General features: G+C 38.3%; 1 protein-coding gene across 4 annotated transcripts in view; it reads right to left on the bottom strand.

Moving 5' to 3' along the window:
* The window catches only part of RBMS1 (RNA binding motif single stranded interacting protein 1), a gene marked incomplete at both ends in the record, with an annotated part of 222006 nt that overhangs the window by 29684 nt on the left and 168911 nt on the right, over nucleotides 1-23411 (bottom strand). For all 4 annotated transcript variants that reach the window (XM_080689068.1, XM_080689069.1, XM_080689067.1 and 1 more), the window contains 2 exons: nucleotides 11485-11576; nucleotides 16575-16633. In XM_080689068.1, coding sequence (XP_080545194.1) covers nucleotides 11485-11576; nucleotides 16575-16633 — 151 coding nt within the window. The remainder of the gene's footprint in view (nucleotides 1-11484; nucleotides 11577-16574; nucleotides 16634-23411) is intronic.

Raw genomic sequence — 23411 nt, 5'->3', positions numbered from 1 at the left:
TGACCCAAGGGAAGAACCCAGAGAAGGCACAAACTTCCGAAATCATGGGAAAGAGAAATAATACTGGAGCAATGAATGCCCACAACATCAGAACTCAATAAAACAGAAAATCAGAGATTTCTAGAAGAGCAAATCAGGAAAATAACTGTAGAAATAATAGAGGTGCTTCGAAAAGAACTCAGAGAGAGCCAAAAGGAGATAAAGGATGCAATTAATGAAGTAAAGGCCTCAATTCAAAGCACAAACAACCGATTAGAACACATGGAGAACAGAATCTCGCTCTTAGAAGATGATCATTCCAAAAATGAACGCATAGTTTCTAATCTAGAAAAAAATATCCGACAGCAGGAATCTGATATTGAAGAAATATGGGCCCATTTTAAGAGAGCTAACCTAAGAATAATTGGAATAGAGGAGGGAAAAGAAAGTGAAACCAAAGGGATCAACAATCTCTTCAAGGAAGTAATAGCAGAAAATTTTCCAGACATAAAGCAAGAGGTTGATACACAGGTCCAGGAAACTTATAGAACTCCCTTTAGACAGGATCGGAGAAGAGGATCCCCACGCCACATAATTGTCAAAATGACCAATGTGGAAGCCAAGCAGAGAATCTTAAAGGCAACAAAAGCAAAGGGCCAAGTGACATTCAGAGGCAAACCAATTAGAATCACTCCAGACTTCCCAAACCAAGTTATCAGAGCCAGAAGAGCTTGGAGTAACATATTCCCAATTCTGAAAGAAAACAACTTCCAGCCAAAAATTTCCTACCCAGCAAAACTTTCTATCAAATTAGATGGAGAAATAAGAAGCTTCCATGACAAACAGAAACTGAAGGAATTTATGTCTTCAAAACCAGCACTAGAGAAAATACTCAAAGAGATTAACTACAAAGAAGAAATAGGTAACACACTCCAGAACTAGAGAAACATGATTTTCCATCCAACAGACAACTAAGATTGGTTATCTGTGGAGATTCATTATTTATGTTAGTCTTTTACCTATCTCTAAATGGTATTGTTTGCCTTTATTGTTGTTAATTTTTAGGATTTCTAGTTGGAATATTAATATACCTTCAGATATAGCATTTGTGAAATATTTTATCCCATTCTATTAGTAACTGTTAACTCTGTTTCCATTGTCTTTGGATATACAATATTTTCTTTTATTTTTTAGGGAGTTTGTATACTCTTCTGTTGCCTGTGCCATTGAAATCATATCCAAGAAATCACTGCCAATTTCAATGTTGTGAGGTTTTATGACCCAGATTTTCTCCTAAAAGTTTATAGTCTTAAGATTTATATTTAGGTCTTTTATCTATTTTGAGTTAATATTTGTATATGGGATTAGGTAAGGGTCCAATTTTATTCTTTTCCATGTAATTATTATTTTTCAACAATATTTAGTTAAAAGATTATTATTTCCACCACCAAATGTTCGAGGAAACCTTGTCAAAAATAACTTGACAATATAGGGAAGAATTTAGCTCTAGGCTTTTATTTAACTCCAATGGTTTATATATCTGCCTTTAGAATAGTACTACACTGTTTCAATTATTGTAGCTTTATATGGTTTGAAATCAGAAAATATATATCTTCTAGCTTTGTTCTTTTTCAAGATCGTTTTGGGTATCTAGAGTCCATATTCCATATTAGGATAGAGTTTTTTTCTGAAAAATAAATATATAAATATATGATAGTTTCACCTAAAAAATAGAAAAAAAATATTCTCTGGTAAGAAACAAAGTAAAAAGAAATATTGAAATGTTATCTTTAAGTTATCAAAAGCTTGGTATCAGACAAATGAAACTGTTATGTGAGATTATCATTTTTAATTTTGGATAAATTGCTATAATACTAGATATCAACCACTAAGCCAAGCATGGGAGGGAGGGATGGGGAGAGAATGGGGTGGGGATTGGGTGGGGGCTGACTGGGCGATGTGTGCATGTATGTCTACAAAAGTTTGTATCCCACTATGATGTATGAATACAGTGCACCAATAAAAAAAAAGGAAGTAAAAAAAAAAGAAAAATATATATTAAAATATCACGGATTTTTTAAGTTACAATTATAATTTTAGTAATTATTTAAGAGTAGGCATAGGAGAATCTGTTATAATGTAATTTTAAAGGGTAGGTGACATTGTACGTATGAAGTACTTTCTATATCTGTGTTTAAGTTGTTTCCTTTATTCTTTTTTTTTTTTTTTTTGCAGTACCAATGATGGAACCCAGGGGCATTGTACCTCCGAGCTACACCCCCAGGCCTATTTTTTAGTCTTTATTTTTGGAACAGGGTCTCACTGAGTTGCGAAGGGCCTCATTAAGTAGCTGAGGCTGTCTGGGAACCACAATCCTCCTGTCTCTACCTCCCAAATGCTGAGATTACAAGTGTGTGTGCCACCACACCCTGCTAGTTACTTCTATTGAAATAATAATAAGGCCAGGCGTGGTGGCACACACTTGTATCCCCAGTGCTTGGGAGGCTGAGACAGGAGGATCGCACAGGTTCAAAGCCAGCCTCAGCTACTTAGTGAGGCTCTCAGCAACTTAAGTGAGACCTTGTTTCCAAATAAAATATCAAATAGGTCTGGGAATATAGCCTGGAGGTAGAAAAGCCCCTGGGTTCTACCTCCAGTACCACAGAAAAGAAATTAATAAAAGTACATTCTACAAGGTTTTGATTATACTTGAAAGCTTACCAATGGAAAAAAAAATTTCTAATAATCAGAATCAAGAAATTGGACTTTAAGCCCATTCTTAAATATAGGGATATAAAGTATATTCTCTCTCTCTCTCTCTCTCTCTCTCTCTCTCTATATATATATATATATATATATATATATATATATATTATATATTTCCTATGACTTTTTTCTAGCATTTGTTTTTGATAGTAACAACTCTTTTTGATTCTTTATTTGGGTTGACCATTAGAGCAAATGTTTTCTTTTTTTACTGGTCAACCTGTCCTGTGAACATTACTTACAATGTTACAGTAATTTAAAAGTTAAAAAAAAAACACAAAAAAGAATGGGCAGAAACCCCCAAGCTGGTAGTAGTAGGCACAAAAATACCTAATCCTCAAAGTCCACACATTCTTATTATTTTACATTCTCAGTGAATGGGGCATATAATACTTTTAGTCATTGGTGTTTTTGTACAAGGAGGATAATTTAGTCTCTTTAAAAGCAGTGACAACCCTAACTCTATTTTATTATATCTGAATAATAAGTTGCTGTGTCTGAAAAAAAAAGTTGTTCTGTCAATTATAGATGGCCAAACAAAAGCGGGACCAAGGTCCTCTTTATGTCCCTAGGCACAGAAGGGGTTCAAGGGCTTCTCTAACAAGTGGAAAACTGGATCCCACGTTGGCTGTGAGAGGGATAAACGGCTACTAATGTTCACTTGAGTGGAAAAGTGGGGCTCGGAGGTCCCACGTGGTATAAAGCACTCAGTCATCATCTGAAAGAAATTAACAAAAACCTCCCTGTGCATGTGGAATGGTTCCTAAAAATGCAAGAAAAGGACTTGGCAGGAAGAGCAGACATCTGTTTTCTCTTGTGCTGAATACCAACCAGCATATAGTGACTGCAAACCGCTAGGCGTGCGGTGGACCTCTGGGTAGAGACATCAACATTCTTGCTTGTTTGTCTATATATTGAGAAAACTGTGCAAGCTTACCACCAGTCAAATAACACCTGATGATCTGCTGACCCCCAACAGGCCTGAGGAGGTACCGAAGGCCTATAGGAGTCAGCTGCTAACAGGTATCACTGATGCTGATTTGTATTTCACATCTTTTTATCTTGCTACCTGGGTTTTTTTTCTTCTCATGGAACCCAAATTTTTTTTTGAAAAAAAAAAAAAAAATCCAGGCATTTGAAATGTCTATCAAGTTTAACACAATCAGGCTTTTCAAAAGGCCCAAGGCCATCCTTGTTTGATACATTTCATCAGGTAGTCCATGGACATGATTTGAAAAATGTTGTTTTCTTAATCTTCAATATCTCCCAAACTCAGAAAGTTTTCTGTGACCAATTGGTTTCTTTGGTTACCAACAAAATTAATATTTACTATGTGGCAGGTAAAACAAAATGCACTGAAAATTAAAATATGAATAAGAAAAAAGTCACTGGTCTCTAATGCTCTCTCAACTTGCAGCTTTAAAATTCAGTTTTGAGCCTGGCGTGGTGGCGCACGCTTGTAATCCCCGCGCTTGGGAGGCGGAGACAGGAGGATCGCGCAGGTTCGTAGTCAGCCTCACTGGCTTAAGAGACCCTGTTTCCAAATAAATAAAAAATATAAGCCGGGCGTGGTGGCGCACGCTTGTAATCCCCACGCTTGGGAGGCAGAGACAGGAGGATCGCGCAGGTTCGAAGCCAGCTGCGCGCTGGCTTAGGAGACCCTGTTTCCAAATAAAAATGTAAAAATAGGTCTGGGAGTGTGGCCCGGAGGTAGAAGGGCTTCCAGGAAACCCACAAAAAACCACACACACAAAAAAAAATTCAGTTTTGAGTATCTGTGGGGTCCTTCCTTCCTCACCTCAATCCAGGCACAGATATGGCAAACAACACTGCATTTCTGTCTCCCCTCAAATGAATGTCCCTTAATTTTGTCTGATTATTTAAAAATCAGACTTTATAGGTTTTCAACACATCATAGTATCCTGATTAACTCACTAGAGGAAAGTAGACAGCGATGGATCCCTTACTGGCCAACCACAGGAGCCAGTTAAGATTTCTTTAAAATCCTCTCCCTAAAAGAAGCATGCCAAGGACACTATTATTCACATAGCATTAGGAGGCTAAGGCAAACCCGGGCACTAACAACACTTGATATTATGTCAGAGAACAAGAGAGCTGCTGGCATTAAAAATACATTTTCCATCTATAAAGACATAATAATAAAAAAAAGAATTCAGATCTAAGAAAGTCAAGTCACTACGGGAACCTGAAGAAACTCTTATTATGCAGAATGTTGGCACCTGGCCAGCATCTCTGAACCTGCACACTGGTCCTCCCCACAGATGATGAAGAAGGAATCACTTCTCCTGGCCAATTTACAGTATAAAGCATATGAAGGAGGGCTGAACCATGCTCATTATCAACCCATGGGGAAGCTGGTATTCAAAGCACAGCACTGATATGACATAAAGTGCCAATCTATACTCAGTTCTGTGTAGACTAAATGCATTGTAAAGATTTCTTCAAAACAGTGCATATTTAAAATACTGTGCTGCTTAACATTACAGGCTTTGGGACTAATGCTTACGGAAGTGTTCAGGGACCATTCTTAAAAATGGGTGTGCATCGCTTGTAATCCCCGCACTTGGGAGGCAGAGACAGGAGGATCGCGCAGGTTCAAAGCCAGCCACGCGCGCTGGCTTAGGAGACCCTGTTTCCAAATAAAAATGTAAAAATAGGTCTGGGAGTGTAGCCCGGAAGTAGGAAACCCAGTGCCACCAAAAAAAAAAAAAAAAAAAATGGGTGTGCATTTTTTAACAGGTTGATAAAACAGGCTTCTTTCTAACCCTGGTTCAGCAGAGGCCACAGAACAGTAGTCGTCAAGAGCTCCTATACTCCACAGCGAGAAAACACAACACCTAAAGAGAGCTTGCAAGGAGCTGGCTGGGAATGGGTTCTGGATGCTTACATGACCAGACACCTCCTGTCTGCCTGTAAGAGACTGGAGAGGCACGGAAGGAGCATTTATGTGGACAGAAAGGCAAGCTTGTCTGGAGTCTCAATAAATGAGCTGCTTCCCTCTTGTGTCCAATCAGGCAACAGGGGCTTCAACAAACCCACCAGAAAGCTCCATGTGTGTCCCTTAGAGCTTGCTGGATTCAATGGATCTGTGTCGCACTCAAAAGCGGAGTCACCTGAAAGAAGGAAGGCTGATTGAAGGGCCTATAGGTGTGGCGGGGAAGTAACTTCTTACCTACAGATGGTTGGCAAAGGTAGTCAGAATCAGGCCAGATTCTGACAACAGGTAGAACTGTTCTACCTGTTCAACAGGTAGAACTGGCCCCTGGTTGTGTTAGATCCCCCCAGGAAGGCTGCTTGAGAGTAGAAGAGTGAGGCTGAAAATGGACTAGTCATTTTCAGTCCATTAGGAGGATTTCAGCCCAAGAACCTATTCTCTAGCTTCAAAGGACAATTGGAGAAAGATCAATTTGGGAAGGTGGGTGGGTTTGGGTTAGGAAGCTCAGAAAAACACCCAAGGCATTTCATGACACAAAGCAGAGCTTGCTGCCCAGAGAAATTCATACCAGATTATATCACAGTCAGGTAAACAAACCTGTCTATCCTTTACTCCATTCCTGGAGGGGTTACAAAATAAACAAATAAACAAACACACAAATACACAAATACATACATACATACATACATACATACATACATGAAGGAGAAGAGAGGAAGTTGATGGAAGAGTAGAAAACACACTTTGGAAATAGAAAGGAAACATTCCATGCTGGGCTTGGTGGTGCATGCTTGTAATCCCAGTACTTGGGCGACTGAGACAGGAGAATGGCAAGTTCATGGCTAATCTTAGCTACTAAGTGAGGCCTTCTGCAACTTAGTGAGATCCTGTTTCAAAAAAAGAATAATGAAAAAAAAATATGGCTGGGAGATAATGTAGCTTGGAGGTAGAATGTCCTTGGGTTCAATCCCCAGTACAGGAAGGAAGGAAGGAAGGAAGGAAGGAAGGCAGGCAGGCCCCCTCTCACGCACTCAAAGCTCCCTTTTTGTGGCAGATCCAATCTAGGTGGAGAGAGAAGCTTTGGCATCATTAAGTGATACTAAAAATTTTTTACCAGCCAGGTATGGTGGCTCATGCTTGTAATCTCAGTACTTGGGAGGCTGAGACAGGAGGATCTCAGGTTCTCAGACAGCCTCAGCTACTCAGTGAGGCCCTCTGCAATTTAGTGAGACCTTGTTTCAAAATAAGGAATAGAAAATAGGGTTAGGGTTGTAGCTCCGAGGTAGAATGCCCCTCCTAAGGGTTCCATCCCTAGTACTGCAAAAAAAAAAAAAAAAAAAAAAAAAAAATCAAATAAACAGGACTGGCTACTGAAATTACAAGCATATCACATGATATCAATAACCTGTTCTTGAGAAATCAGATATTTAGCATCAAAATGTTACTGTTCAAATATTTTTTAACTTTATTTTTTATTGTTATTATTTTTATTTTTGGTGGTACTGGGGTTCCTGGAAGCCCTTCTACCTACAGGCTACACTCCCAGACCTATTTTATATTTTTGAAACAGGGTCTCTTACGCCAGCGCGGCTGGCTTTGAACCTGCATAATCCTCCTGTCTCCGCCTCCCAAGCACGGGGATTACAAGTGTGCGCCACCACGCCCGGCAAATTTTATTTATTTATTTATTTATTTATTTATTTATTTATTTATTTATTTTTTGGTGGTACTGGGGTTCCTGGAAGCCCTTCTACCTCTGGGCTACACTCCCAGACCTATTTTTACATTTTCATTTTGGAAACAGGGTCTCCTGAGCCAGCGCGCACGGCTGGCTTAGAACCTGCGCGATCCTCCTGTCTCCGCCTCCCAAGCGCAGGGATTATAAGCGTGCGCCACCACGCCCGGCAAATTTTATTTTTTATATGCCTTTATTGTTGCATTAGTCTCACATCATAATGCAAATCATGTTGGCAGTGAATGTTAAAATATTTCATACTACTTTAAATAAGGAAAAATTATGTGATATAAACCATAATCCCAACTCAGTCTTCTAATATGTAAGTAAACATACTCGTTACATATCTGTGTGTGTGTATATGTGTGTACACATACACATAATAAATTATTATGTTAGGATGGAAAGCTTCAGAACACCGCATCTTTGTCACCTAATATCAATATAGTTGTCAGTAACTGCTATGTATGTAGGCTGTGATGCCCCCCTCTGACTAGTGACATCGAAGATGCACATCCCCTTTGTGGACGCTCAGCAGTTTCCAAAACCTCTGCCTATGATCCTGCGATTCTACCTACTGTACTTGAAATGTGACTTGAGGTTTTCCCCTTATGTCTTGTTTAAAATATCATACTGCCGGGTGTGGTGGCGCACACTTGTAATCCCCGCGGTTGGGAGGTGGAGAAAGGAGGATTGGGCAGGTTCTAAGCCAGCCTTGCTGGCTTAAGAGACCCTGTTTCCAAATAAAAATATAAAAAAATAGGTCTGGGAGTGTAGCCCAGAGGTAGAAGGGTTTCCAGGAACCCCAGTACCACCAAAAAATTAAAATAAAATATCATACTGAGATTGGACAATGTAAATACAAACAGAAATGGCTGAAAATGTATTGAAAGATTTGTATGTTTGTGGAGTTTAGATATGAAAACTCACAAGACGTTCTATGGAAAAGTAAAACAAACCAGAACAAACACGCACACATAGACACAAAATCACCACCAAACAAACAAACAAACAAAACAGAAACAACTGAAATGAAAGAGCAAGTGAAGGGGCTTTCTGAAATAATGAGAATGGCTGAAGAAGTCATGGGATCTGCAAGAAGAGGAAGCAGGAGCTCTCCAGACTGGCTGAAAACGGACAGAGCGAAGGACAGGAGAGAGAGGTTTTCTGCGTGAACCCCGTGAGTCCTTCTTATAGGGGATCTGGTCACCTGCTCTTTACAGAGCCAGATTAAATATCCTACCAATCATTATGCAAAGCAAGTATCCCATAGGATAATATACTTAAAACCTCATCGTTTTCCAACAGTGCTACAGGAGAGAGTCTGAAAGTCATGATGCTTACTGTCTGTATTTTCTGTTTAACGTTTATCCTGGAGTTCAAGACATTTCCAGGTAATATCAACTCAATATTAAAGCTTTACAAATGTTACGTGGCAAGGATTATTTTAGAAAGATGACTCTTAATTAACTTCTAAGATCTCTATGTTGATTCTTTTATTCAAAGTAAATCTCTATCCTGATTGTTGCACAGCTGCATACATGTTCTTCAGTAGCCTTTATCTGGTAAGGTAATAGTAATATATCTCTTCAACCCAGGCTTTTTTTTTTTTTTTTTTTTTTTGGTACTGGGAATTAAGCCAGGGACATTCTACCTCTCCAGGCTATACCCTCAGCTCTTTGTATTTTTTATTTTGAAACAAGGTCTTCCGAAGTTGTTGAGGGTATCACTCAATTGCTGAGGCTGGCCTCAAACCTACCATTCTCCTGTCTCTGCCTCTCCAGTAGTGAAATTATAGGCATGAGCCACCATGTGTGATCCATCAAAGATTTTTTAAATGTCCATAAACCTTCTTTCCTTCTGGACATGGGAATGTTCTTCAGGAAATGATCATATGCAGCAGTGATCATACTATTCAATAGTAGCAGAAGACAGTATAAAATTATTTTCCTCTGTATTTCATGAAGTCAGATAATACAGTTATTCCCTTTTGAAAAGAATACTTGTGTGTGTGCATGTTTGTGTGTGTGTGTGTGTGTGTGTGTGTGTGTGTGTGTGTGTGTGTGTGTTACTAGGGGTTCAACCCAGGAGCCTTCTGTTTCTGAGCTATACCCCCATCTCTATTTTATTCTTTTGTTTTGAAATAGGGTCTCACTCTGTTATGGAGGGCCTCACGAGGTTGCTGAGGCTGGCTGCAAACCTGTGATCCTCCTGTCTCAGCCTCCCAAGTACTGGAATTACAAACATGTGCCACCACACCCAGCTCCAAAAAGAATACTTAAAATATCAATCTGCCAAGTGTCAGGTTTGAAAATACTTCCTATAGCATCTGAAGAATCAAAATGGAAAAAAAATCGACATAATACCTGAGTATCTTCAAATTTTCACTATAAGTACTAGGATGCAACTCACACTTGTGTTTGGGCAACAAAGACTAAGACATAAGTATCAGTTTGGTCAAGATGACTCCTAGTTGTGTTTAGTGGAAAATGCACAGCCTGTTACAGAACACAAACACTGAAAAGGTGCATGCCATTTCAAAACATACACTCCCGAACCTTAGTTCTTCTTAATAAAATGATCACAGCTATTTGGAAGTGAGTTAGAGGTACAGAACCTGAGGCCCCTTTGGAATTAGGACTCTGCTTGGAGAAGCAAACCTCTCCAAGTCACCAAATATATGTAAAGCATCATGATTTGTGTTTATTTTTTATTTTATTTTTTTGTGGCACTGGGTTTTGAATATAGGGGCATTCTACCTCCAAGGTACACCTCCAGCCCTACTTTTTATTTTTATTTTATAACAGGATCTCACTAGGTTGATGAATCTCATTACTTGCTGAGGCTGTCCTCAAACCTGCGATCCTCCTGTTTCAGTTACCCAAGTCCTGGGATTATGGGTGTGTGTCACCATGTCTGGCATGATTTTTGAAAAAGGGAGATTAGTAATCTTAAACTTTAATAAGGAACCTAATGTGAAAAGAAAGAAAATGACGAATGGTCAACTCCATTCACATTTCTAAATTATGATATTCTAGATTCTAGGTAAAAACTTGGAAGCTAGCTGGGCATGGTGGCGCACGCTTGTAATCCCCATGCTTGGGAGGCAGAGACAGGAGAATCGCGTAGGTTTGAAGCCAGCCTCAGCTACTTAGTGAGGCTCTCAGCAATTTAGTGAGACCCTGCTTCCAAATAAAATAGAAAATAGGTCTGGAAGTATAGTCCGGAGGTAGAAAGTCTCTGGGTTCCACTCCCAGTAAAACCAAACCAAATCAAACAAAACAAAACAACAACAATAAAAAAAAAAACTTGGAAGCTAAGTATCATAATAAAAAAAGTCAAGAAAAGCATTATGTCTTACAATAATTAGTATCTATGTGTGCTGTGCTAAAAAAATAGTAAGCCCAAAGCCTATGGTCTCTATTTTATAACTCCTTAACATTCAGGCATATCCCTCACCTAGAGGTGCTTTTCAACAATATTCCTCAGCTAGAATACTAGAAGTTTACCAGAAATAAGTCTTGAATAGAGTCCTTATAGAATTGCTAATGAGTCGATTTATATCCCATAAATAATCAATGTGTAAAAATATCTATTGTATAGAAAAAATATCATCTACATCTGACATTTGCATTATACCAGGAACATATTCATATAAAGCAATGTTATGTGTCAGTTATATATTTCTTCAAAAGATGACAGCCTATGCACAATTACCTTTGGAAATGTATATGAAATGGATTGCTTGAGTGCTGAGATTTTAAAGTTATTTTTAGGAAAGAGCATGGATCTTAAAGACATGCAAATACCTGATCACCTGCAAAAGTCTGGCGCTATTTTTCAATGTACTTATGGGGTTCCATAATTTACTATGTGAATTTCATGTACTTGGAAATCCTCCTTCACACTTTGAAGTATGAGGAATAAGTAGTCTGCCACAGTGGCTGCTGCTGGGTGTTTGGAAGGAGTGGAGCTGGTAGGAATGAAAGGAGAATGTGCTGGCAGTGAGGAGCAAATGCGCCAGGCTCCAGGGATGCTCGCCACTCACCTTCGCCATTTGAGCTTGAACCCCACTAGCCTTCAGGGCCGACACGGCCTTCTGAGCTGCTGCGGGACTGTCGAAGTCGACAAAACCATAGCCTGCAACACAAACACACCTTGTTTTTAAGCCAGTATTTTATGATGATGTAAAGAGTAAAAGAACAACCCTACTTTGTTACTGATGCAGGTAACAGAAATGGAAAGCAACCTGGCAGAGCTCAGGTGCTCCCAGCTGCATGGCTTCCTCCATTCTTCTTCTGGGTCCTCTGTCCCAGGCTGGGTAAGTCTCCTTTCCAAGTGGGTGGTATGGGGGTGAAGAACTAGTTTTTTTTCCTATTTAAGGTCATATCAAGTGCCCTGTAGTTACTGGAAAAAACAAATCAGTTGGCAACCAAGATTTAAAAATGGGATGGGGGACAGAAAGTAACTTCAGGGAAATAGTGCCTGCCTGCCTGCCTGCCTGTCTTCCTTCCTTCCTTCCTTCCTTCCTTCCTTCCTTCCTTCCTTCCTTCCTTCCTTCCTTCTAGCTAGCTATACTCCCAGACCTATTTTTTATACTTTATTTGGAAACAGGGTCTCACTAAATTGCTGAGAGCCTCACTAAGTAGCTGAGGCTGGCTTTGAACCTCTGCGATCCTCCTGTCTCAGCCTCCCAAGCACTGGGATTACAAGCGTGCACCACTATACCCAGTGGGAAATGGTGTTTTTAAGAATGTGGTAAGGCTGAAGTCATCCTAGTGAGCTGACAGATAATAAAAACAGAGGCTTGTGTTTATTCTGTAGACTAAGCCTTATTTTTAAAAATTAACTACAATCATTAGATAAACCACATACATTCTAAAAGTTAGTACCTAGCTCATTGACCTAAAATACAACTCATCACATTCCTTCAAAGTAAAGAATGAAGAAAAAAGAAAATGCTTCAAGAGACCCAATGTGGCTGTTTCAGCATTTCATGCCCTAAAGTCTGAAAACAAAATATAAACTGTGTCTGAAAACACAATATAATGAAACAACCACCTAAGAGAGGCCGTAGTTTAAAGCTTACTTATCCATAGTTTTATAAACAGTTCAAGGAGCTGGTCATCTGTTTTCCTAGGCTGCAGCAAATCAAAAACAGGAAATTAGGGGAAAAAAGGGGTTGGGGTGAGGGCAGGGCTGCAAAGTAAGCACATGATGGCATCTAGCAGTGAAAATTAATAAGTAAAAGAAGAGGAAGGCTCTACAAAGAACAGGGCCTAAGCTTGTGGCAAACAGCCCCAGGAATCCCAATAGACCCCAGCACATCACTGTATTAAAACAGACTATCACAGATTTTTTGCTCTGATAATTCTTAAGTTATTAAGAAACAGTAAGCTCATATTTAGTAAAATGTTTAAAGAAACAGAGTACAAGGCAAAAAAAAAACTGGAGTTTTCTGGAACTCAAATGAATTATAAAATCAGAATTTTTTTTTAATGAGTAAGTATATTTTGAAAAAGAACTCTATTAAATGTTCACCAATAAATACTTTTTTCTTTTACAAACAAAAAAAGAAAAAAAGAAAAAGAAAAAGAAGAGCACCATTTGGAGGCTACATAGAAGAGGAACCAGCCCTTTCATTGATTCCAAAATATTATACAGACATACTAATTTAGATAGCGTGGTACTAGTGTCAAAACAAATATATAGCAGCATGGCTGAACAGAAAGTTGCAGGAATAGTCCAGTCAGTTTTGCAGCATTAGTACCCCAAATAATGCCTGTGAATAAAATCAGTTGTAATGAAATAGAGTAGACTATCTATTACAGAAATAGATGTTTTAGGAGAGATGAATGTTAAAGCTGAAACAAGAAGCAGCTTCCTTATATTGCTTAAAATTGGATTGAAATAAGGCTTAATTTGATTTAGGCAGTAGAGAAATAGTCAGGTTGGGGAGAAAGAAGAGAGGCTGATCCAGAGCAAAGCAGAGAATGCTACTCAACGGCTAGGTTAGAAATCAGGTTAACCATATCTTGGGTGTTATTTAGAAATCTGCTGTTAATGCTAATGCCTGATACTATGCAGACACATACAAGGCTGTACACAGACACAGTCTTTCTCACTTTAGTACATATACACAACTCCAGCAGCTCATGAATGAATAGATGGCTATACTAAAGTGATAAAGCTCCTACTGATGGAGATGTAGATATTTGGATTTTTCCACCAATTTTGCTATCGTCAACAAATTACAATAAGCAGAAGATCTCAATTATGACGTTATTCTATTTATAGTTGCAATCCACTCACAACCATACCTTCTTGTTTTCTGTTAGTCTCAAGTAAACATGAGACCATATAACATTTGAATTATGCAGATTCCATGGATTTAATTATATAGGAGTGTATAAAATGTTTTGAAAATGGGGCTCATTTAATAAGACAGTATCCTCTAGCTCTTACTCTTATTCTTCCTATTAGTCTAATCTATCTTCACTCATGTGTATGAGTTCTGGTCCTATAAGCAACTCTGTTAAATATAAATACTTAGTTTAATGATCCATCTTTTGAGTTTTCCTAAACTGACACATATAACAGTGTTGGTAAGCATTTAAATATCTTTTAGTAGCCAAATTCTAACAAAAACTGAAATATAAAAATAGCCAAATCTCCAAACTAAGGTTTATGTGATTATTCAGACTCAATGTTTCCCTTAGCTTAATTCTGTCCAAAACAGAAACTTCAACATGTTTTGCGATAAAAAATAAATCTGTCACCTTGTAATATTTTATTTCCATTATATAATTATTTGAGATGTTTAATCTCTAAAAATTAGTACATAATAAGCACCTTTCATTTATACTAATACTTTGAATCTCATGTGTTAATTTATTTACATTAATCTATCAATATATCATTTATACCGATCTATCATGTTATATTATCTTGAGTAACATGATGTCCAACTTTACTATGAGATAAGTGTTATTTCTTCTCATTTGTCTGAATATTACTTCTTTCCTCCCTCACACTCTCACTCCAGCCTCCAGTACTACTTGTGCTTACCACACCCTCATCTGCTGGAAATTGCTGGGGGCCTTGCTGGAAGCACAATGCCTAGAGGGCTTCTTACTGCCCACATACAAAGAAAGCAGAGCCCATGATCTGTCTGAAGGGAAGGTCTCCAGGAAACTTGTACCTAAAATCAGTTCTGAATTATGATCTACCCTTATTTAGAAGCCCCACAAATGTCTCCACTTATCTATGGACCTTTTCCAACTATTATGGCTTTGTGTTGTGATAATATGTTAGATTTAGTACTACCTCATTTTTATCCATACCTTTTCTAGATCATGATGAGAATTTGGAGGAGTTTGGGCCTATAGGAGAATATAGGTGTCCTATAATATTGCCTTTGGAGAAGAGTCTATAATAGTGGTTTTTCAGTTCAGGGGTATGGTGGAGGACTTAGTGGGGGCTTCTGGGTTCTTTCCCTCACTTAATTAGGGCAGCTCTGTTTTTTAGCACACTCTGCTGCCATACAAGATTTCTTTGGGGGTGGGGGAAAAAAGGAAGGGGGTAGGGTAAAGCAAAACCACTTATCCACTGTAATGTCTCTCTTGATTTGAAACTACTGTTTGAGATCAGCTTCCTATTTTATATCTGCAAGAGTCTATTTTTCTTTATAAAACCAAAAGATTTTTTCCCCCTAACATCTCTGTTCTCCCAAATCATTTGTAAATGTTAAATAAGACGAATCTTGGCAACTAAGTGTGTGCATTTCAGTCTACAATTTGGCTCTAATTTAGTTCATTTTAAATATTTATGGGGTACCACTCTACATAAAGCACAGTCTATTCACTGTCCCAAGGCAAAACTGCCTTAATGTGCCATGTTGATTAAACATGGGCTTAGATATTTGCCACAATAGCTCTTTTAAATCTGGGCACTTTGAAGAAGAGACAGAAATACAATGGACCACTTCAAGTCTAGATTAAAGGAAATGACCAGCTTACAAGGAGAGGCCCCACCATAGGATTCATTTATGTTCTCTGCCTTTTTCAGATTATGTTGAGCCACTGCCCTGTCACCCAGGACTTGAAAAGCGGGGGTCTAATTAATGAAGAGATTTGCCTTCTTTGCCTATTCCTGTCAACCTTATTTCAATTCGTGGGGTCAGTGGTTAGATTCAAAGTCAGCTGACTCCATTCTTCCCTTTTCCTAGAAATCACATGCCTATTGTTAAGACGCTGGATCATTAAAAGTCAGAACCACAGAGCATCCGCGCTGCCCACTGCAGACGCCTCCTCTTCCAGCTCACGGAGCTGGATGAGCTCATCCTAATTACACAGAAAACCGAAGGTCAGTGCATCAAATTAATGTAGCAGCATATTTCAAAGGGGCGCATGACCTCCCCTCCCTGGTACAATTTGGTCAGTGAAAATGGTTCTCTCCTCGCTGCTGCCAATACTGTCAACAGGCATTCAGCAGAGAACAATTGGGAGTATTGAAACATGTAATTAAGTACTGCTTAAAACTACTCTATTCTAATTAATAGAGCCAATTTGCACAATATGTAATCTTTTCAGTTCTTTAGTGCAGTCCAATGGTCTTCAGTAAGCAGCTCTAATCTTCTCAGGCTCAGGAAAGAAAAGCTATTTTCTAAACTCTACTCCTCTTTTAAAAGCAGGGGCTAAATGCCAACTAGTATTTTGCATGTTAACTCTGCTGGTGCCAAATCTGGAATTCTGGCGAACTGTGAGTAGCTGTTGAGTTTCCAGCTAAAACTCAACCAGGGACAAAACAAATGTAAGCAGTGTGTTGATGTTATATAAGAGAGTGGGTGACATAGAAAATTTGATTTTTTAATAAAATCGGAGTAATTTTGAAACCTAAGATTACAGTGAGACCCTGTTAAAAAACATAAAAAAGAAGGTTGGGGTATAGCACAGCCTTCTCTGAATGCCCTTGGGTTCAGTTCCTAGTACCACAAAATAGAAACAAAAACAAAAATAAAACTTTTATTGGTGCATTGTAATTATACATCATGGTAAGGTTCAAAGTCACACGAACAAACGTTAAATTTCATCATTTTTAAAGCTATGATTTACCAAATGATCAGCCATATAAACATACCTTTGCACTTGTTTGTTGTCTTATCCAAAATTGCCTTCGTGGAGACTATTTTCCCATATCTATAAAAGTAACAAAGAAACAACAACAACAAAAAGGAAGTTATAAGGAACTCTTATTAATGTCTGGCTACATCTGAAGAACACACTTTTCAAACATCTGCAAACTTTAAAGTACAGATTTTTTTTTTTTTTTTTGGCTGAAGTCAGGCAATTGGAATTCTAACCTTAAAACTAAAAGAGAATGGCCAGTTCCCTTTTGAGTCTTTGGGTTATAGTTTGATGTTTAGCTTTACTTACCTGACCCATCTTGGGACAAAAAAAACATGTCATATGAGTTTTATAAAAATATTTTCTTTTACTAACACTATGTCTGTGGTCAAATGCATAGCCAAAAACAAGGCTGCAGAATTATTAAAGTTATATGACTCACACAGCTTCTATGAAATAATAATGGTGGGAAAGTAGCCTGCATTCTTCTATTCATTATGGTTCCACAGACAGTGTTACATGGCTGTTGATCATCAGAGAAGGGCAAGTGTGTGTGTGTGTGTGTGTGTGTGTGTGTGTGTGTGTAACACATAAGTGGATAAAACAAGTCTTTTTTACTAAAGATTTTTTTTACCATTATTTATGTAAATATTTTGTTAATACCACTTCTAACTCAATAACTAATCGACATGCTACACGTGCACACATGCATAAGAAATAATGAAGCATATGAAACAATGAACCAGAGATTAATCATTAATTTTATGAGGGTATGTATGAGAAATGTGTTCAAAGAAATTGAGGGAGATGAAAAAAAATGCCGAACACTAAATGCAGCTGTGCTACTGAAAACAAAGAAGCAGTAGAATGTGCATACATGTACTGAAACCACACGTCTCCTAGTGTAGACCTTGAGAAAAATGCTATTATCTAGGCTTATCTTCTGGTAGTCCAGGGAAGAAAAAACCTTGGAAACACAATTTTTAAAAATTTTCTCAGCCGGGCGTGGTGGCGCACGCTTGTAATCCCTGCGCTTGGGAGGCAGAGACAGGAGGATCGCGCAGGTTCGAAGCCAGCCACGTGTGCTGGCTTAGGAGACCCTGTTTCCAAATAAAAAAATGTAAAAATAGGTCTGGGAGTGTAGTCCGGAGGTAGAAGGGCTTCCAGGAACCCCAGTACCACCAAAAAAAAAAAAAAAAAAAAAAAAATCTCAAAAAACCAAGTAAAACATTGGAAAATGCATAAGACTTACTTCATGTATCTAAGACACAAGTTTTCTCATTTATACAATAGTAAATCTCAATATTCTACTCTCCTACAAATGGACTTTGAAATTCCATATTTGTTCTCCTACATCTTTCTTGTGATAGATTTTGAGGGCTAAAAAGTGTCTTAATAGTTTTAGGGAATATAAGTATTTGTGTAGAATTTTATACTACTTTGAATACTGTTCACTTCTCTTTTATGCATCGAAATATATTTGCTTAGAAGAAACAAATGGCTTAAGCTACTTGCTCTTCCAGTTAATTTTCCTTCTTTTCACTCTGTATAACCTTGTGGCTAAATGATTCCTAATGAGGCATAAAAGTAAAGATAACTTAAGGTTCAATAACAGTTACATCCAAGGGACATAATACTGCATAAATACTTTCAATCCTCTGTAGAGATTGAGTGTATATAACATCGTCAACACCAATCACTAAGGTTATTTTAAAAAATCCATAAATAATAAGAAAAAGTGGTTTCAAGGCTACTTTTTAGGAACTATTTATCTACCTAAGTTATATGCTTAGTATTACTAGCACTGTCTCATTTGCACAAGCCACACTGAAAGTTTTTAGACTGAATCCCTGCTATATACTTTTCTAAAGGGGGGGAGGGGTGGTATGACCGCAATTTAGGATAAGGAGATTGAGGGCCAGAGATTAAAGGCCTATGCCTGAGGTCTTGGAATTCAGGGCCTTTTGTCTACCAAACAGAAGAAATGTTCTGCTTTCAACATTTAAAGATTGAAAAGATAGAAAAGAGGTGGAGTAGAAGGAAGAAAAGAGGCTTGGGTACATCCACAAGCCATGCCACACACTCTTTTGATTTTGGCCCTCTGTGATCTCTGTGCTGTGTGACATTAGTCCTCACATCTACATCTATGCCGGTGCACCCCTCCCTTCTTCTCTCAGGCCTGGAACTCCCAGATGTGGGTCTCATTCCATCTATCTCTGTCCTCTTTCATCGTGTGTGTGTGTTTGTGCGTGTGTGTGTGTGTTCATCACGAGTGATATTTGCTCTTCAACCCTTTTCTTCTTTAGGAATATTTACCTGTGCCACAATTATAACTACTGAATCTCCTCTGATGATGCCTATTTCTCCTTCTGTTTTTTTAATTCCTACCAAAGCTTTGGTTTTTGTCTATACTTCTTTCCCCTTAAATATTTTAACATTTTATTGAACTGCTTTTTTGCCTGTTATCTTAAATTTATTTTTATTGGTGCATTGTAGTCATACATCTTAATGGGGTACAAGATGGTAGAGGCATACATGCACACATCACTTATTTACTCATTGAAATACTTAAAAGTCTATTTAAATATCACTGCATGCCCACCATTTTCTAAATCCCATCCTCACTGGTATCTCAAATACATCTTTGTCTCTTTAATCTCTCTTCATCCACTAACACTGTCACTCTTCCCATCTCCCACCAAGCTCAGGGCCCTTCAGGCAGCATCAACGCAGTCATTCCTGAAGCCAGTCATATCTTTTCTGTGTCTAGACTTTTGCAAAAAGCACTGTCTAGTTCTATCTCCATCCAGCCTCTAGTCCTTCCAAGAGAACCTGTCTGCTACATTAATTTACCTCAAACACTGCTTTAAACACACCCTCCCATTTGTCAATTACCCTACTCTACCCATGTTTCGCCTTGAAGGACCTGTTCAAACAGTACCCTTTCCCTGAAACCATTCCTAATCTCCTCAGTCGCTTATATGCTGATTGTATAAGAAACCAGAAAGGCAATTGTATTTATTGAGCTTCTGTTTTTGTTCTTAGCACTCTACCAGGTACTGTGCATGCCTGCTGATATTTAACTTTACAATCCAATGAGGACTGTGTTATTCCCATTTTGCAAATGGGAAAACTAAATCTTCATGGTAGTTTTGAGTCTAAGACTTTATCTAAAATCCCAAAGCTTGGAATTGAACAGCATTTAAGTTCCCATTGCAATTTATCTATGAAATGACTTTGAGGAACAATGTTTCCTTTATCTTCTCAGAGTATAAAAGAAGAGAAATGGAATAGAAGCCCGCTCAATTTTTTGTTTGCTTTTGTCATAAAAAATAAACATGTGGCTCATGACTGAAAGAAGGCTAAGAAAAAGAGAAAAGATATTTCTGAAATTTATCAGTTTGACTCCCCATTGTGGTTTTCATCATGATTTGTGGGTTAAAATTGAGAGACCACAATTCCACAGAAAGCTGCAAAACAGTGTCTGCTCCATGCATGGGGCTATGGCATTACTGTTTTCCTCAGACAAGTAGATTGGGAACCTGCCTACCCTTAGTTACCTGAGGGGTACTGAAGGGCTTTCCTCTCGTAAACTATCTTCTCTTTTGGCCTGTCCACTCAGTTATGCCTCTCATGGGACAAGAGGCTCCTGTTAAAATTATAGATCCTGAAAGTGGAAGTTGCAACACTAAATCCCTCATTCCTCTGGCTCTTACTGTGGGAATAGAGTGCAGAACCAGTGGTTCTGACCGCAAGAGGAACACACCAGGCAAGAGCCACATTTTAGACCCCTGGGGGAAGAACCATCAACGCATTGCATCTCAAGCAACGGCACAGAACAGTCTGGTCTTCCTTTGCAAAGGGAGAAGAAGCATCTCTCCCTTTGCTAGTTTTACTTGAAAGAAGCAAGATTTAATGAAGGTGTGTGTGTGGGGGGGGGATGTTAACAATTTGGATTTGTCTATACCTCCAATGCCTACAAGATTAAAAGACATCTAGGTACAAATTCATAAAGCAACCAGATTTTTGCCTCCTCTTGTTCCTATCTGCAGCTTAATTTGTTAAAAATAAGTCATTAAGAAATAGGAACATACAATAAACTGGGATAAGCAAGTCTTCTGGCCAGTCAAATCCATATTCTAGGAACACCAGGGAGATGAATGTCCAAGAAAGTAAGGCATAGAATTTTATGGAAATAAATATGTCTACGAAGATTCTTTGGGTTTTATCCAGCTTCAAAGTAACAAGGCTCAGACCGCAGCTCTTGATACCCAGATTACAATATTCTTTGCTAAGAGTAGATAATCCACTCCAGAGGAAGCTCTGGCAGTAAAAGGATAAAGAGTAATTAAGAGACATGATTGTAGAATAATTAGAATTTCAAAGGGAGAGGATAATGAGTAAAACCTCACATTTAGACCTACTGGCCCAAGTGAACACAGCTGATAAAACCTTTTGCTTAGGATATAATAAAAATTCTTTAGTTTGTACCATAGCTTTACTCATTTCCTATCTCCATTTATATAATTCCTCTGTCATTTGCTATAATATATAACCAGATATATTTTAGTTTGTACTTAATAAAACAAATTTCCTTGTCTCTCTTAAGTTTCTTCTTTTTTGATAATTTTTAAATTACAAAATAATATATGCTACTGTAATTAGAAGACATAGAAAAGTAGATTGAAAAAGTTAAAATCACCTGAAGCCCTTGATATAGATATTGGTACATCTCTTTATAGGCTTTATCTAGTATGTATGTACAAAAAATGTGTGTGAGCATGTTCTCTTCCTCCCCTCTCTTTCTTCCTTCTTTCCCTCCTGCTCCCGATCTTGCAGCTTTGAATGTTCCTCAGTTAAAGAGCCAAGCTTCTGGAAAGTGGAGTCCACTCCACTTCTACCAATAGATGGCGATAATAGTTGATAAGTTATTTTAACACATGAATTCATTTAATTCATTTAAGGCACCATGGGGCCATCTGCAGTGTTATTTTTGAGAAATTCATAAAAATTGTAAACCTGAAAACCTATAGGTGTGTTAAAAACAACACTAAGAAAAAGTGTCTTCTTATAATGTAAACCAAAAAGACACTTTAAGTTTGACAAAGGGCCAGATACTGCTCATGCATGTATGAGCTGATGGTTTTGTTTGCGTTAGGGGCAGAAGCACTCCCGAAGAACAAAGAGGTACTCAAGCATCCTGTGAGAGAGGCTGTACCTGTGCAAATGACAGTGATAAACAAGAAAGTAGGAGGGGCGGGGATGGAGTGAGGAAAAGGAAAAGAAAATCCAAAACGCCATGAAGCTGATGAACTAGGGAGTTCATTCAGGGGAATGATCTAAGTAATACCTTACATTTAAATAGCTTATTCTATGCCAAGGACTGTTCTGAGTGATTTAGGTAAATATTTTAATCTTTGCAACAATCTCTTCTGAGTAGATAGAGTAGTATTCCCACTTTGTGGGTATGAAACTTTTGGGAGTAGACCAATGAGTCTATTCAAGGTTACATGGCTAATAAGTAGCAAAGATCCACGGCAGGAAGTTTGCTTTGGAGTTTAAGGGCCATGAATATTGACAGTGGCAGAAACTTTGGTCACCAAACCACAGACTGTTCCATAGGTTCACAGCAATTCCCCTTTGAAGATGCATAGCTCCAAAGGAGGAGAGGAAAGGACAGGCTGTCACTGCTAATGTTTCTAAGACAGATGCTGACGACATTTAGAAAGAAGCTCCCTGCCTCAAGTCTTTCTGGATACAGACACTGGTCAGTGGTGGAATGGGAAGATGCCCAAATAACTGATTTATCAGTGAGAAGGGGGCATGACTAGCTTTAAAGCTTAAAAGGAATAATTCATGGATCTCTATCATGGGAACGAATCTAGGACTACAAGCCAAAACTTATTATTTTGGAGTTGTTAGGGGGAAAAGAAATAAATATATATACACATATAGCCATACCCTCACACCTATAATACCATATACACACAGATGACCCTGTACGTGCAGTTTTCTAGCTCTCCTTTTTAGCTGCTTTATTTTTTCAATGGCCTCTCAGAAAAAGGGGATTTCCTAAAATTTTCTTTAGCTCTTTTAACAGCAGCTGGACAGAGGAAGGAAAACAAAGTATAAATTATATCCGTTTAGCTAACAGAAAAATTTGCTGGAGAAAAAGGCCTAAAATAAAAGAGGAGTGGTTTGTCCATGTTACTCAGAATCCTCGGTACTTGAATAACTCAGCCAGTTCTATTTTCTTCATTTACATGGTATAGGAAGTGGTAAGCACTTGATGATGAGATACAAGACACAGAAAAATCCGAAATTAGGCAAAGCCAGTTTGGACAGATTTTTGTAAGATGACCTTTTTAACCCTGACAATTTCATGGTTTTTGTAAGACTCTTCTGGGACATAAAAATACTATGGGAAAAGAAAGATCGTCATTTTTTAAAATTCCAGTTATAGCTAAACTCTTAGATACCTGCTCCTTTTGCTATGTCTTATAATGGTATGCACCTTTGTGGATAAATTAATCCTAGTATATGTAGGACAAGAGCTGTATCTTATGCAGTGGAATTGAAACTAGGGTTTCAAAGAGGCAAATGCTTGACAAGAAAAGCTGCTGCAGACCTGAAGGTCAGAAGCAACTAAAAACCTGTGCGGAGGGTGAATGGATCTCAGAATGATAGGTATAGCAAGAAAGGAAAGAATCAACCAGGAAATCAACTCATCAAGATTTACAGGATGTTCCCAATACACCTTTTGCCATTTAAGGCCTATGAAATACATGTCTGCTGTCAAGGGCACAAACCTTTGGAAAAGTAAGGAATTTTCAGTATTAAAAGCCATCTT

This window comes from Muscardinus avellanarius (assembly GCF_963383645.1).
Source record: "Muscardinus avellanarius genome assembly, chromosome: 2".
NCBI classification, from domain to species: Eukaryota; Metazoa; Chordata; class Mammalia; order Rodentia; family Gliridae; genus Muscardinus; species Muscardinus avellanarius.
This window is presented reverse-complemented; position numbering and strand designations above follow the sequence as displayed.